Here is a 16,577-nt window from a genome sequence, read left to right on the forward strand (position 1 = left end):
ATCCTTTAGTATTATTTGGATTATGATTTTAATTTTTGATTATATTTTGTGGTAGTTCATTAGCAACTAACGGTTACTAGGCTTTTTGCATTGACAGCCATACTAGCCTGACAATATCAACAAGCAATGAGCTTCTTGTTTGTGACTGATTTCAACTGTTTTGATCCATCAGTTAAGGTCTACTGCACAGATAGTAGTTAAACTTGGTTTCTCCCTTGTTCCTTTGCTGTAAAATATTGCAGGAGGAAGCTAAAATTCTATGCCTGATTTGAAGTACTTTCAGATTTCTTTCAATGTTGGCAGGAGTTTTGAGCTTATGGAGAAGACTTCTTGTTGCCATGAGGTTTTTTCCTGGTGTGCCGAGCGTTCGTGTTGAAGGAGAGACATGCAGTCTTTCGCACTCGTTAATGTAAACACTGGCCATGTTTTGCTAACTGTCTTTCATTGTTTACATATTTCTAGTTGGGAGGAGAAAGGTGATTGACAGTTGGCTTGGCCAGTGTGGTGGGGAGGTGGGAATTCCATCCTCCAATCCACAGGTATCATAGGAAATGTATAAAAGTGGTTTTGTAAATAAACCCAGGCTTCCTGCCCTGCTCTGCGGAACCCAGAACTGTCTCCCGAGTCGCTCTCTTACTGGTCAGGCCCCGCGGTGATAACTTCTTTATCAAAAAATGCAATTAAAATGCTCATGTTAAATGTAGAATTTCCTTCTCTACTCCTAGTTGTTCCTTCATGTCTTGAAGTAAAAACCTGTGAATTCAGAGGGAGTGAGGGACTTTGACTAAAGTAATTTATAGAAAGGTATTTATGAATTGTGGTTTTGCTTCAGTGTTGTAGAAGGGAAAGGAGAAAAAATAGTTAATTCTGCCATTTTAATGTTTTGTATACTAAAAATCAAGATACACAAAATTTTGATGAAAAATGTGACTGCACAGGATGTCTGACACTCAATTCCTAATAAGAACAGGAAAAGGGGAAAGGTTCTGTATTGTATAGTGTTAAGTAAATGTAATTTTATTCAAAATTTTCATTAGTATTTATAGAAACAGTTATTGAACTGAATTGGTAGGCCAGGAATTAGGCTACTTTTTCATACTTTGGCTCTTTCAAAACCAGTGACACAGACACTGAGGTTTGTACTGTTTTTCAGTCTCAAGGTCCAGTGCCACACAAGCTGTCTTGAGGCCACCTGTTAATCCTTACTGTATTTCAAGTTGTTACACTGTTAATATCTATCAGTGTGAATCTTGCCCTTACATTACTGAATACTGCCTGTTCTCATCCTGGTTGATTCTTGCTTTTCTTGCTTCTTGGTGTCTAATTGTGAGCTATCACTTGCCTTCTATTTCAGTCACTCTTCAGAACTCTATTTGCACTGGCTGTGTTTTGTTGTGGTGTTTGGTTTTGGGTTTTTTTTATCCTGAAGCATTCACACAGAGATGATAAAAAGGTTAAAAAGTATGTGACTCAAGTATCTAAACACTTGCTTTTACTTCACATATGTTGAGAATAAAAGAACACAAGCCTATATTAATTTAGGTATTTTTATATTTATAAGCAGAATCTTAAAATTCACAAGGAAATGTTGTTAGGAGTTCTCTTTCCTAAAAGCAGGAATGTTCCAGTATCTGCATTTATGGGTAAGGTATGCTCAGTTCCTGACGTGAATATTACATAATGATGACAATACTGTAAAAGTTAGGCTCATGCTTTTGTTTTGTGGATTTTAGAATTAATGTAATGAAAAAAAACCCCTTAGTTATGTAATTAAACTTATAGCATCCAAAACCTTGATGCCTGTATCTTGGGGCTTATAATCCTACTTAGTGATACAGAACTAGGTTTCTCTTCAGATAGCCCTAAATAATTTAAAACATTCAAGCCTATACAATAATGAAATGAACAGTCTATTTTTGACTGTAATTACAAAAACTATGTTTTCTAGTCTAGTACTGGTCTGGTCCATGGTGCTTTTAGATGATGATACTTCTGGATATCCTGTCATACCATGACTTGAGTGACTTTAACATCTTTGGTAGCTGACTTAAGGTAAAACAGTTCCTTGCTGCAAACAACTAGGTGCTTTAAATTGCTTTCAGAGCAAGATTTGTATTAATTGTTTTTTATATATATATATGTATATGGCCCCCCCACACACACTCAATTGTATTTTAAATACTTAGCAGCTTAGTAATACATTAAAAATATTAAATAAACTTTCGTATTTGTAGAATATGAAATGTGGCTGGGGTCCTAACCTTTTTAGCATTTCCGAAGTGCAACTGTTGTTTTCATGATATTTATGAAACCATTTAAGCTTAGTAGGAAATTCATGCTGAGCTGCTGGGTATTTCACAGAATATTAATTAACAAACATTTTAAATATTACATAGAAAGTGAGCCATTGGTTATTTCTGCAATTACTTAGATGACTAATTGGTGATAGCTGAAACTAATAGCAAAACTTCTGGTGTTTAACCACTGCTGCAGCTTTTGTGCTTGTTCCGGTGTAGCATAAATTACATATTCTGAGTTCCATAGGTTAATCATTGAATGATTTCCCACTGACAATCTGTCCTGTTGTTCTATATGGATTATGCACATTTTAATGATGGTCTATGTTAATATGCTGGCATTTCTTATCGTTAATGTAAGGTTTCAGTGAGTGAGGTGTTAAAGGACTGTTAAACTGCATATAGCAAACACCAGTAATAGATTAGTTACTTTTGAAAGTAATTACTATGGTCTAAGTGTGTTAGCATTAAAAATTATTAGCAGGGAGCACTGAATGTGAAGCGTGATTTAGCAGGAGATTATGGTAGTAAGTTTTCACTTTTCCTGTAACTGACAGAAAGAACAGTCAGGACCATGTTACGGTAAAAATATTGAAATGCTCTATCTAGATAGATGCTGCTGGAAAGCTTCAAGAAAATACTGAGTGGGCTAGGAGATGGTTCACATTTTTTGGTGGTGATTTTTATATATCAAGACAATGCTTTGGCAAAATTGAGGAAAGAAAAAAAAAAAGGTAGAAATAGGTTCAAGTGAAAATTTAGTTACGTCACAATGCTGCACATTACAACAAAGTCCTGAAAGAGACCAAAAATTCAGCCAATATTTCATGCATACCTTGTCTTTAAGACTTTTCTCTGTGTGATTCAGTAAAATATTTGGTGCTTTCTCATTTTAGGAGCTGCTTTTTTTGTTTTTTTTTTTCTTTTAAGCTTAAATCACAGATTCTAAGGGGTTTTTTAATGCTTTCATTTGTGTACTTAAATGAAGATTTAATCTGAGAAGTGTATTTTGAGACTAATTTTGCTAACCCATTTGTAGTATTCCATGCTTATTTTGAAATGCTAGCTCAACAATAATTTATTCCTAAAAAAATATTAAGGTGTTGGCAGCTAAATTGCATTTTTATTAAAAGAAGTTAAATTAAAAATTTAATTACTCTGCGCCTAGTGAGTAAAATTTTCCCTAGTGCAGTTTGTCCAAAGTATTTATAATGAAGCCAGGCAGAGAGGTGACTCAGCTTTCCTTTCATTCGTAGTAGTGGTTACATTTCTGTCAGACCTCAAATGGTCTCTGAGATTTATTTTTTATAACACAGCTTCCACCACTGTTAGCAGTACTACTAGTGACTAATTGTTTGGATTTCGAGGACTGGGTTGCACAGCTCTCCTAAAAACAACATTTAGTGAGACAAAATAAGTGCTGATGGCCTGTTTACATTAGTACTGGTGCTGCTCATGATTGGGAGGGACCTTGGTGTTAAAGCAGTTGTGACAAAACCTCAGATTTATCAGTCTTAAACTGAGCCTGCAGTAGGTTGTGTGAAAACTATCACTTCACTTAAAGCATGGGAAGCAGATGGCCACAACCTGCAGAAACAACATTTGGCCTTGGGTGGTCCCCACCAGAGTGTCTGGTCATGTGCCAGATAAGGCTTTGGTGTTGTCTGCTTGAGATGCTAGTCAGTGAAATATTTAGAGTCTTCATCTCCTGGCTCACTGAAGTATTTTTGGTTTTTTGTTTGTTTGTGGGTTTTAATTGTTTTGTTTGATAGGTTTGGGGTTTTGTTGGGCATTTTTTGTTGTTGTTTTGTTTGTTTGGGGGGTTGCATGTTTTGGTTTTTAAATAGGAAAAAAAACAGCTTTGAAAGGGAACTGTGGAATGAGTAGAAAAAGGTGGTCATAGCAGCTCTCTGATGAAGCTGCATTAGTACATTTCTTTGTACTGGTGAAGACAAAAAGACTGTTTCAAATGAATAGCTCTTCATAATAAGTAGAGGATTTCTCACAAATATCTATCATTTTTCCTGAGAAAATGCTTGGTTTCTCTTAAGCTTAGGTTTCTCTTTGGTGGGCTAGGATAGCTAATTGCAAGAGTTGAATCTTGTTAGGAAAATGTGCTTTCTTGCATCAGGATTCAGGAAAGATGAGGCTTTTGCCCTTGAAACTTTCTGACTCTTCAGAGTATTGCTGACATTGTCTAGGAGATAAGGTTTACTCATTAATAAAATCCATTAGGGTTTCACTGAAGATATTTTTAGAAGGAGTAGTATAAAACTTTAGTGACAGGTGTTGCATTTATGGACAAAAAATATAATAGTTTATTACATTGAAGTTCATGATAAATTTCATTTTCTAAAAGTTAAGTATTGAGTGTCTAATACTGAATAGATTTTCTTAAATAAAACAAACTGTCTATTATTTAGAACACTCAATATAGTGTGTTGAAATTTGGGTATTCACAGGCGCCTGGATTTTTAGAGAAAAAGGCTTTGAAATAATAAAATACAGAGTTCAACAACTGGCAGTTCCTTAAAAAAAAAGTTTTCTATTGAATTCCTCCCCTGCTGTTTCAGGGTCTATTTCTGGTCCCTGCTTCCAGCAGGGAAGAATCTTGAAGCTTTCCCTATTGCTTGCCAGTAGAAACAGGTGTGGAACGCGCTTTGATTCTGGCTCTTGGAATCCATGGCTCCCTCTGCAGTCCTCTTAAGAGAAGCTAAAGCGTTTCAGGTCCTCTGCCATTCCACCTTTTCTCCTTTCCTTGGGAGTAATACAACAGACGCAAGAGCTCTGTCTTAGCTCCGCCTTCCATTCTTATTCTACATATTGAGGACAACTGCGTTACCTATGTCTGCTGTGAGTCGAGAGACTCAAGGCTTAGAAAGCAGAGCCTTTTCTGAATACTTCAGTGAGATAGATCTGGTGAGGCTGCTGGATGTTGTAAATGCCTGGAATTTAGCGAGGACTTTGGGCTCCTGTTTTTTTAAAAAGAGACTCAAAGAGTGCTGAACAGGATAGGCTGATGACAGAATGAAGGGAAACTGAGAGACTTGTGGGGAAGAAATGTGCATAGGAATTGTATAAGAACTGTGGGTGGTGGAGAAAAGAGTATTTTCAGCTAACTTGCGGCTCTTATGTGCTGTTCCTCTCTTCAGTTCATACTCAGATAGTCACTTAATCAAAAATTTAAAATATCACATTCTTGGTCTTTCTGCAGTATGATGTCATTACTGTCATTGGGAAAATAAGCCTAAACATTTTAATTTTTAAGTATTTTTTTTAATCTTAAAATTAATTAATAGCTGGGCCTAAGAGCAAATTTCATGAATATGTAAGAAATGTGCTTGGAATTTCACTTGCTCTTAAATTGTTTTCAGAAGGCTCTTTGTCAGATATATCTCTTTGAATTAATATGAACTACTCAATAAAGTGACTTGTAAATGTTGCAGAAAGATGGAAATGGATATTACTTTATGAGCTTATTCTAGAAGTTTTAGACCATTAAATAAGCTGTATATCACTTTCTAGCAAAAATTTTAAAACCTGGAGAATTCCAAGTGAAAAATAGACATCACTGATCATCAAATCATTTAACATATGCATGCAAACAAAAGTTAGAGTCAAGGTTCTGCAAAAAGAGGAAGGCAGAAATTGCTGCACTGGATCAGGCCGGTTGAATGATCTTTATATACAACTTCTCCTTTTACTTTGTAAAAGTAATGTCATTGCCAGAAGCAGAAAAGCTTATACTGCTGTTGTTTCTAATCCTCTAATACACAGATAAATCTTTGTACCTACAGGTACATAAGCCATAAAACCTGCCAAGACTTGTAAAACTCAGTGTTGCAATTTGTTTGTTCAAGAACTAATTTTTTGTCTGTTTAGTAGTACATTTTCTCTATGTATCCTCTTACAAGTGTTTTTTTGAGTGTGAGTTGGGTTTTATTTATATTGTAATAGCAAAGGGGTGATGTTTCTCACAATACTGTCACACTGCTTTTTTTTGTGTATGCCTCAGTGCTGTGTTGTCTTGCATTGAGGGACATTTGCAGGTCAAATGTTGGGTTTTATTTATACGAAATCTCCTTTCTGCCTACACTGTTTTTTACTCTGAGCTCTCATGTTTTTGGAGTGTTGTGGAGGGTGTTTGAGTCTTTATTGTCTCTGCTCATAGACTCTGTTCTAAGACGGTGTACTATAGATCTGCTGCAGACTTTTCGGTATTTATTTCTCCAGCATAACTTACATTTTCTAGGTGGTTGTTTTATTTTTGTTGGGGGTTTTGTTTGTTTGGGTTTTTTGATTATGCAACTTTCTAAGGTTGCATAAGCTTAAGGTTTCTAAGCTTAGACTTTTCCAGATGGAAGTGCATGTTCTTGCTGGGTTGAGAATTCAGCAGTGTTTTATGTTATGATGTTATCTCTCAATGTTAAAGGAAATCTGTTCTTGTGTTCATAGGATTGCTGGGAAGTTCAGGTTTGAAGGGACCTTCCAAGATCTTTAGTCTGACCTCCTCTCAAAGCAGCATTACCTATGATGTCAGACCACATTGGGAGGGATTTTACCTACTTAGTCCATGAAAAACTTGAAGCAAGGAGACTGCAAAGCTACTCTAGGCTGTCTGTTCCACTCCTTGACTGTCCTCATAAAATGAGGTGAAAATAAGTTACTTTGTATCCATTCTGGACTTCTTTAGTTTGAACATAGTCTTACTGCTTTTTGTCCTGTCACAGGGTATCCCTCTGGTGAGCCTCACTGCTTGCTGACCTCCTTGTAGGTACTGACACTTGCTGTTAAGGTCTTCCCAAAGCCATCTCTTCTCCAGGATGAATCAGCCCAGCTTCCTCTGCTTTACTCAAAGGACAAGTGGTCTAGCTCCTTGAGCATCTTGGTGGCTATTGTTTCCACATTCTGGGTGTACTTCTTGTATTGTGGGAGCTCAAAACAAGGTGCATTAGACCATGTCTGGAATAATAAGCACTGAGTAGAGGTGGCAGTCAGTTCCTTCATCTACTGGCAAGGCTCTTTTTAGTAAAGCCTGGGATGCTGGTGACCTTTCGTGACGAGGCACACTGCTCACAATAAGCTTGCTTTATGCCAAGACCTTTTCCATGGAACCGCTTCCCAGCCAGTCGTCAGCCTGTATTGTTGCCAGGGCCTCTCAGGTGCAAGTGTTTTGTATTTGCATTTTATTATTTGCTTTATTTATCAATGAAACTCTACCAATTAATCTTTATTTTGTATATTGAATAATTTCCATGTTCCTGAGTACTTCCTCACTCAGTGATGATTTTTTTTGGTGAACTTCTTGTGAGTGTCTGTGCCATTGTACCGTATCTTCTACAGTTTTTTATAGTGCAGATTTTAGTAATTTCAAATACTTCTGTCTCCTGTCTATAGTACAGCAAACTGATTTAACATTTCTTAAAGCAGTTGGGGTTCTCCAGGAGTTTTAAAATAGATTGTGCCTGGAACAACCATCTTGTTCTTATCTCAGGTCCTTTGTTATTTGTCATTATTTGCCCACTTCTCTTTGAAATGAAACTTTGACAGGTAAGCATGCTGGAACTGGGATGTCACTAGTGTTCTTTATATAAAATTCATAATAAAGCAACAGTTTTATCAGCAATGCTTCAGTGATTGCCTTGTTCCGGTGATGCTCTACAAGTTCACAGATTTCTTGATTATCATCTAACAAAGTAATTTCCCATTCCTACATTTTTGTTGGGCTTGAAATCATGGTGTTTTACACTTTTTTTTTTTGTGAAACCTCCTTTTCTACATCTTCATTACATTGAATTTCTCTTTTACATGGGAATCTTAGTTAGTTTAGCACTATATATGCTGTATGTAGTACTTCTTTACTCCCAAAGGTTGCATTTCATCTTCCCAGTACTGGCGAGAAACTGTTCCGTTGTTTACCATTCCTGTGAATTGTACTTGTTTCATACCGGCAACAGGCTAAAATACCTCCTTCTACGAGTAATTCTTAAACATTTATTCTCTCTTACAAAACCATGCTATTTTGCAATGTGGCCACAAATCTGTAGCTATTTCACCCATTGACACACTTGGTGTTTCAGCATTTTCTACAACAGAATTAAGTGGAATGCATGTCTTTAGCTAGGCAGGTGTGAATTCAGCTGTCAGAGCTCTTGTGAATCAGATATGGACTGAAGTATAAATAGATTTGTGTGTCTGATATGGTGGTAATACATAGATAAAAGTCCAAGTTATTTAATAACTGTAAATAAAAATTCTCGTGTTTTCAAACTTTGCTTTTACATGAAAATACTCTTTGGACTGGGAGACATGGGGGTACGTGTTTAAAAATGTGAATCTACACATATTTGATTGACTTGTCTGTCTTATGGATGTCATTAGCACCTTACAGCTCACCACTTAGTTGGTTCATTCATGGTTTTGCTTAAGGCTGTCCCTGGGCAGTCAAATAATGTAATTTCTTGTATCCTTGTTTGATGTCAATATACAGATTTTGGGGTTTTGAATGTATTTTTGACCTGACAAAAGTATTAATGTACAAATGAATGAACTTGACTCTTTTGGAGGGAGGACAGGGGCACAAAGAGAAGTGGCTGATGGATTTTGGTTTGGTTTGGGGGGGTTTTGCCCCTTCGAAGACTGAATAAGCTGTGTTATCTTAACTAACTGAATACTGCTTCTCTCCTCTTTCCAGTTTAATGTAGTGGCATGGATTTATGTGAGATTATGATTCAGTTCTTTGTTGTGTGGCTTACTGAGTATTGCAGTGTGACCTGTTTGCTGGCTTCACATGAAGTAGAGCATTGCTAACTGTATATGGAAGTTTATATAAAATACTAATTGCATGTGCTGAATTTTTAAATAAAGAGAAGAATGTTTTGCTACCTGTGCAAGAACTTCTGGCTGAATTAAGTGATTAAATGAAGAGCGCATAACTAATGAATGAGCAAATATAATGCAATTCTTCTTTCTCTCCAAAGAAATTACTGAAAATCTATGCTAAACCTGATATTTTAAAAGCAAAACTGATATTTTAAAAGCAAACAATTAAACATAGAACTTCTTTACTGCCCTTGGAATCCTCTAACAAGAGAGCCAAAGGAAATACGTACCTCATGTTGTCATTGAAACAGCATCTATTTGAAGTTTCCTTAGGCCTCTTTTTTACACTGCTAAGTGTGTGCAGTGAAAGTCTTTCTTCAAAGAAAAGTTATTTTTCACAAGAAGTACTCTGCTTTTGCAACAATTTCTTTCTGTGCTTAATGAGTTTCTTCTAAATTTTTTTTTCCAGAGGCATTGATAAACCTTTTTTTAAATTCCTGCTTTATACATAGGGAAGAATTGGTAGAAATAATACTTACACTGACAAGAGAAGGTCCTTAACAGAGCAGAACTTAAAACTGATTTACCTTGACTGATAGTATTCTGGTATAGCCATTAAATCATTCTTTTTCCCTTGCAAGATTTTTCTGAAATTTGTGCTATGAGGTAATACCATAGCAATGGGGTTGGAGATGTATATATGTTGCTAAGAAACTACATGATCTGTTCTGGACCAGCCACTGTGATAAAGTGGCTGTTTTGAGCTGTTGCATGTGAAAAGGGCCACTTTAGGTGATGTGCGTTTTGCTCCACCAATTTCTGACCTGCAATGCTTGCCTTTGCAGATGGAACATGAGGATTTTGTAATGGAGGGGCATGGCAAGACTCCACCTCCTGGTGAAGAAAACAAACAGTGAGTTACGTGTTTATTTAAAAAGGACCTTATTGTAGTAAATGGTGTGAAGCACTCTCGTTTAAACATGCTGGGAGCATTGGTTGGTTGCTTGGTGCTCACCCTTTTGGTTCCTTAAATATCCATATATATATAATAGTGGGTGGTGGCTGAAAAAAAAAGACAGGTTTGCTTTGCCTTAAATGTAAAAGCATAGAAATATGCATTGCAATTTCAAAACATTGATCAGAAATTGTTGTAAAAGTGATACTCATTCTGGAAGCTTGGCACTGACATAGTGAGTTTGTACATGAAGTTTTTATACAGCTGCTCTTCACTGAAATAACGTGAAATATGAAAGAACCAGGGCCTTCCTTTTGTTTTTGCATATGGCAGATTGGTCCTATGAGCCTTATTTCTTTAGAATGCATTTTAATAAAGGATCAAAAATTACAAACACAACACTCTCTTGAGGATGAACAATGTCAGATGCTGGTACACAGAATTTTAGGGAAAGCAGCTTGATCAGAGAAGAAAATGACTGATTTCTGTTAGGAAAAGGCTTTTTTATATGATGTCAAACTAAAATCCAGTACTGGTTGGACTTTTTCCCAGGTTTTTGCTTGGATAGGAAGAACACAGCCTTGTCCTAGAAGTACTTTAGTGATGGTTGTATTCCATATTCTTTTCATTAGTTAATTCAATGGTAATTCAGTTTTGATACAGTAATTAATTTTTTTCTTTTCCTGTCATTTGGAGCAAGCAAGAAGGTGGTGTTTGAAAAATCTAGATCACAGAACTCGTTTTATCCTAAGCCTAATTGTATGTCTCCTCATGAGAATTTCCTGTTAATCTGCACTACACTTGTTACTGGGATGTGACTTGGGGTAAAGGTCTACTTTGCCTCCTAGATAAACTGGCAACCGTAAGTGCACTGCATCTGTGACAGTGAGAAGCCATTTCTGAGGTAGACAGTTGAGGACAGCAAAGTTCTAGTGCTGAACATACACATTCTTTCCATCATGAACATGAGTCAAGCTTCTCAAAATAATAGTTATTTTGATCTATTCAGACTGGGCAACCTACTGTGATATCAAGATTTAGAAAAGCTGTTGAAGCAGAAACTTTCAGAAAGTTCCAGGAGAAAAATCAATGCAGAAATAAAAATTAGGAGTTAGATTTCTGATCTCCTGAATTGTTTCTTTACATATCTAGTAGTTTAGTGAAGTACATTATTATTGTGAGTAATATGTGGGATATTGTAGTGGATTTGTAATAGCCTTGTGTTTGTTAGGTGTCTTATTTTAAGTGCAAGTGGAAAATAGAATTACTTTATAGTTGATGTGATTTTTAATTGGAGATTTTCAAGTGGCTTAAATGAATATTATCTCTCTTCTCAAAAACTCTGGTTATTAAAGAATATGAGATTAGTGATAGGTGGTATTTTTATTTTTTAACTAATAAATTTGTGTTCAGGTGGCATCTGGAACCTTGTCATACAGATTCTGCTGTAGGAGTATCATTCTTAACAATATTTTGATTGAAGTCCAAAGTAATTTTAGTAATTTAGCAATTTTAGTAATGGAACAAAGAATTGAAGGTAGTTGTTTTATGCAACAGGTAGCATAATGCCAGCAAAATTCAATTGTGGGTATTGCTCTTAAATTTAAATCAATCACTTGAAACTTTTTTCTACCCACAGTATCAAATTTTCAGCTAACTAACTAAAATTCTCTGCCCTGACAGAGTTGACCTCTTATCGTAAGAGAAGAAAGAAAAAATCTGAAATTACTTCTTTGTATTATTACTTACTTGCAGTGGGAATTAGCTAGACATCAATCTACTGGACTGGGTTTTTGAAAGAGCACAGTGAGAAACTCTGGAGCATCTGACAGAGGAGAAGCAGGGAAAGCTGTGACTGTTTAGCCCTGAGACAAGAAAACTTGGGAGAGGATATTATTATCCATATGTATAGATATCTGATGAGGAGACTAAAGAAGACTGAGCCAGTGGTGCCTGGTAGAGAGGCAAGAAGTCGTTGTTTACTAAAATACAGGAAACTCCACTCAAACACAAGAGGGGAAAAAAATTCTTTTTTTTTTTACTGTTAAATGTGGTCAGGCCCTTGGAAGAGGTTACCGAGAAAAGTTGTGCATTCATAGCACTTCAAGTGACTCAAAACTCAGCTGGGCAATCCCAATCCTGCTTCACCCTGCTCTAGTTAACCATGCTTGGGGCAAAGGGATGAGATTGATGATCTCAGAGATCCCATCCTTCTGCAGTGATTCTGTGATCTGGTGTACCCATGTCTACTGTTGTCCTCCTAGTTGGTTTGAAAAAAAATTGGAGCTTGTTAGTGAAAGGCAGATTCTAGGTTTGAATGTTGAGTCAGGAGTTCTCTACAGAAATAGCTTTACCACTGAAGATGCTTCCTTCCCTTTCCAGCTGTTGTTAGACTTAGTAGTATTTACTGCCACTATAGCTATGCAGATAGAATGTTTTTTCTTTGACTGCTTCTAATTTACTTTTCAGGAAAGTTGGCCATTGTAATTTAATTGCATTTTGTTAGGCAGCCTGGCCTGAATAGCTCTGCACTGAGATTGTTGAGGAAGTGTTCAGAGATACGGTTTCAGCAAGGGAACGAACTTGCACCAGAGTTCCAGAGCAGTCAGCCAGTGTTGACCTCCTAGGAAAGGCCTGCAATTTTCTTAGTATTTATCTAGATTATCTATTTATCTATTTGTCAGTGGGTTCAAAGCTTTACTGGACAATGAAGGAACAGAAATAAAAAGATGCTTCTGAGAGATTTTCAATTGATGCAATAGTTATTACCTAGCCACGGTTTCATACGAAATTTCCTTTGCTAAAGTATAGCTTCAAAACTGAATACAAGGAGCCAGCATCCTTGGATGATTTCTGGCACTCTATGGAACAGATTATTTCCCCAGCTTGATTCAGGAATAAAAACTTGGCATTTTTGCCTTCTGGTATTAAACAAACACATGCACCAAAAATGCAAACAAACCCAGCAATGACAAACAGCCCTGCTGCAATTTTGTACGGAGCAGTCTTTTGGACAGACTTACCACATTAAAGTTACAGCATTTTAAGATTTTTAATTGAACTGTAGATGATACCTGAGAAGTGCTGTCTTCTGATACCTGTTACATTTATGGGAAGGAATTACCTGGTTAAACTGTATACAAGGTCTTCAGAAATTTTCAACTGATCATTTACAACGTGGACATAATTTATTTCAATTTAAGCTAATTATGAGGAAGTTATCCATTCAAAATCCTTAGTACAAGTGAGAAATGGAATGGGCACAGTTATCTCAGTCCTGTGAAAGATTTGCAGTTTATGTGCAGTGCATGTGTCACAAAGGTGTCATGGTTGTGCAGCAGTGAAGTGATTGATGCTAAAAACTGCACTTCAGAAGAAGTGAGCCTGCCTGGACTGCTGGAGCTCATCATGGCAGTATCAGATCGTGCTCCTGCTCCCTCCCAATGGAGAAAGATGTCATTACGCCTAATTACAAGTGAACATATTTTAAGAGGTATTCTCTCATCTTTTCATCCATTACAAAGATGTTGACCTGAACTGGCATACTTAGGGAGTAAATATTATCTCCCCCCAAAAAATATTTACATTTTACATGGCAGCAGCCTATTGTGCCCTTATCAGATGTAATAGGGCTTTTACTTTGTTGCTGCTGGAGCAAAGATTAAGAGGCAAATGTGATCCAGAAACATCTTTCCAAAACAGTCAAACTTCTGTTAATGAGCAGGGACAGGGGCAGGAAAAAGAATTCTGCTAAAGTCCTTAAATTGAGGTTCTGCTTCTAGCTCTGGCAGCATTAATTAGCAACTCTGCCTGTGCTAATAAATTACCACCTGCTGTCACAACCAGAAATGTATGCACCCTAATCTGAGTGAAAGGGACTGGGTAATGAAAAACTACTCCTTTTTATAAGATAAATGTTTTACTCTTCCTGACACATGGAGAGGTCTGTTTGACAGTAGCTGTTCAGACAAAAAGTGAGCCAAGTTCATACTCAATTTTAGTAGGAAGATAAGCCAAGCTGCTACTGCTGTTTGAAGTACCTCAGATGGCTATTCCCCACCTGCTGTTTTGTAGTAATGGGAGAGAAAAGCCTTCAACTATCTTGGCAATTCGTACATCTGGAAGTGATTCATATTGTAAGAAAGGTATCAAAACAAGGTCATTTCTGTAATTTACAATGTGTCATTGGTTAGACCTACTGAATAAGCTTTCCCCTGGCTTAATAGTCTGATGTACAGATTCTGAGGCAAGTGTTTTTAATGAAACCTTCCAAAATTGCAGTAATACCAGGATGAGATTGGAATCAATGAGCATCACAAAATTGTTTAAGATTTGGTAATAGTATCTTTCTTTTCTTTAACATTTCAGCAGGAACATACAACGTCTTCCTGGATTTGTGTGACACTACAGTTAAAAAAAAGTAGTATCTAAATTGTCCGAACCTGGAAAACAAATTACAGACTCTAAAAGTCGTCTCGTCCAATACCATGCTCAGAGTTGGGGGAGGGACAGATTTGAAGGTTAGATTTAACTTCTAGGTTGTATCAGGCTTCTCAGGTTTACTCTAGAGCTTTTCTGGACAGTCTCTTGCAATATTAATCACCTCACATGAAGAAAATTTCCTAATATTCAGTAAGAATTTATGATCATTGCCTTTCATCTTCGAATGTGTGTGTCTGACATGGCCCAGTCTTCATTAAAACTTAACAGTGTGTGGACCTATACAGCAGAATAGCTTCCCCTTCCTCCTGACTTAGTTTTGCTATGTGAAAACTAAGTAAAATCAAGAAGCCAGTTTACAGGCCTGTCTCTGTTTTCAGTGGCCTGCTGATGTCAGGGGCACATGTAAATATCACTGCTATAATGGCACAAAAGAACCAATCTTACTCTTCCATGGTGTTGCTGAAAACTATGAAAATGCTGCAGTGCTGTATCCTGAAGTCTGGTTTGATTGGTGGGAATGACAGACATTTTTAGAACTACTGCAGTGTTTTTTGAACGGTTGAAATTCCATGAAGGTCCCTAGCATAGCTTCTGTTCCTGTAAGATAAAACATTGTTCTTAGCAAATTTAAAGTGAACAGTTAGCTAAAAGCTTGTGTAACGGGGGTTTGTTTGATGTTTTAAGGACATTCATTATTACAGAAGATATTAAGACTTGCTTTGAGTGCCATTACACTTTTTTGATTTACTGGCAGTACTGACCTCAGCAGAGGTTGGTTTTTGTCAGAAGATCCATGCTGTGATTTTCAAAGTAGTATTCAAATCCTAATTCAGATTATCAACTCAGATTTGAGGTACCTGAACTTGCCTATCAACCCAAATTCTGTGAAATTAATGGCAAGTTATTTCTTGAATTACATTCAAGAATTATGTAAAGGCATAGTTGTTTTTTATTGCTGATTGTTCTCTGTGTGTAAAAGAAGCCCATTAAAGAAATGTCCCCAAACATTTAAGTCCTCTGCCTGAGATCCTAACAAGTCACCACAGGGAGATGTAGGATGTCTGTGTTGGTCATACCAGACATCTCTGTCAGAGGGTGTTGCAGTTCTGTTAGTGTGTCAGACTGTGTTTCAGACCCAGTGATAACTCTGGAGTTATCTGAGGCTTGTTCAGATACCAGCATATGAGTAGGAAAGTTCTAACTTTTTTCTTTTACATTCTTAGAGATTTGATAAGGTGTTTAAGGGTGTGAGACTAAAACCAAATGAAAACTGGTCCAGCTAAGGATTAAGGAATATTTTCATCACCTTCATACTGTACAAATATTTTTATTCCATAGAGTGGAGTGAGTGACAGGACAAGTTTGCATTTGAAGGCAAGTCTACCTGTTTAAGGGGACCCTGAGGCTTAGAGAAAAGAATTGCCCTTTGTTGTGCAATTGAGTGGTAGAAATGAATGAGACAGGAGCAAAATCTGTATCTGTAGAGGCATCTGTGTTTTAACTGTGACTTGTAAGTCAATAAAGTTCCAAATGATGACTTGCACCCTTACAATGTAGTATTTCTAAACAATATGTAGAATGCATACACAAGCACTTTAAATGGCAAAAGTTTCATTTTCTTCCATATTTTACCAGTTCAGTGTTATACTTAAATGTTTTGAAGTTTTTGGACTTAAAATGATAAATGTTACCCACAGGAAGACTCTTGTCTGAGTAGTCTAAGCAAAAATATTTTAAAATTAGGCATTCACTTCTGAAAATCAGACTTCGAAAGGTCTTCAGTCGCCATTTCATGATTTTTAAGACTCTGCATTTCATGTCTTCAGTGATTCTTTTTTTTTTTCCTTTCAGACCATGAACCAATACAGGCTTTTCATATACCTCAGCTAACCTACAGCTTAGCATACTGCTGTTTTGCAAGTGTTTTCTTAATATATGTAAAGAAATGGAAGCCAGATGACTTCTGGGGGGAAAAAAAAGGAGGTCACACAAAAAAAGTCAACTTTGGAAGTGAAGTTCTCATTTATTATCACAGTGTGTTTAGTCTACACCAATGCTCA

At 36.7% G+C, this 16,577-nt stretch overlaps 1 protein-coding gene across 6 annotated transcripts in view; it reads left to right on the forward strand.

The window, feature by feature from the left end:
* TNRC6B (trinucleotide repeat containing adaptor 6B) overlaps positions 1–16,577 on the forward strand; it is a 139,005-nt gene that overhangs the window by 23,744 nt on the left and 98,684 nt on the right. For all 6 annotated transcript variants that reach the window (XM_063395963.1, XM_063395964.1, XM_063395969.1 and 3 more), the window contains one exon: positions 9,965–10,032. In XM_063395963.1, coding sequence (XP_063252033.1) covers positions 9,965–10,032 — 68 coding nt within the window. The remainder of the gene's footprint in view (positions 1–9,964; positions 10,033–16,577) is intronic.

This window comes from Prinia subflava, chromosome 4, assembly GCF_021018805.1.
Source record: "Prinia subflava isolate CZ2003 ecotype Zambia chromosome 4, Cam_Psub_1.2, whole genome shotgun sequence".
Taxonomy (NCBI): domain Eukaryota; kingdom Metazoa; phylum Chordata; class Aves; order Passeriformes; family Cisticolidae; genus Prinia; species Prinia subflava.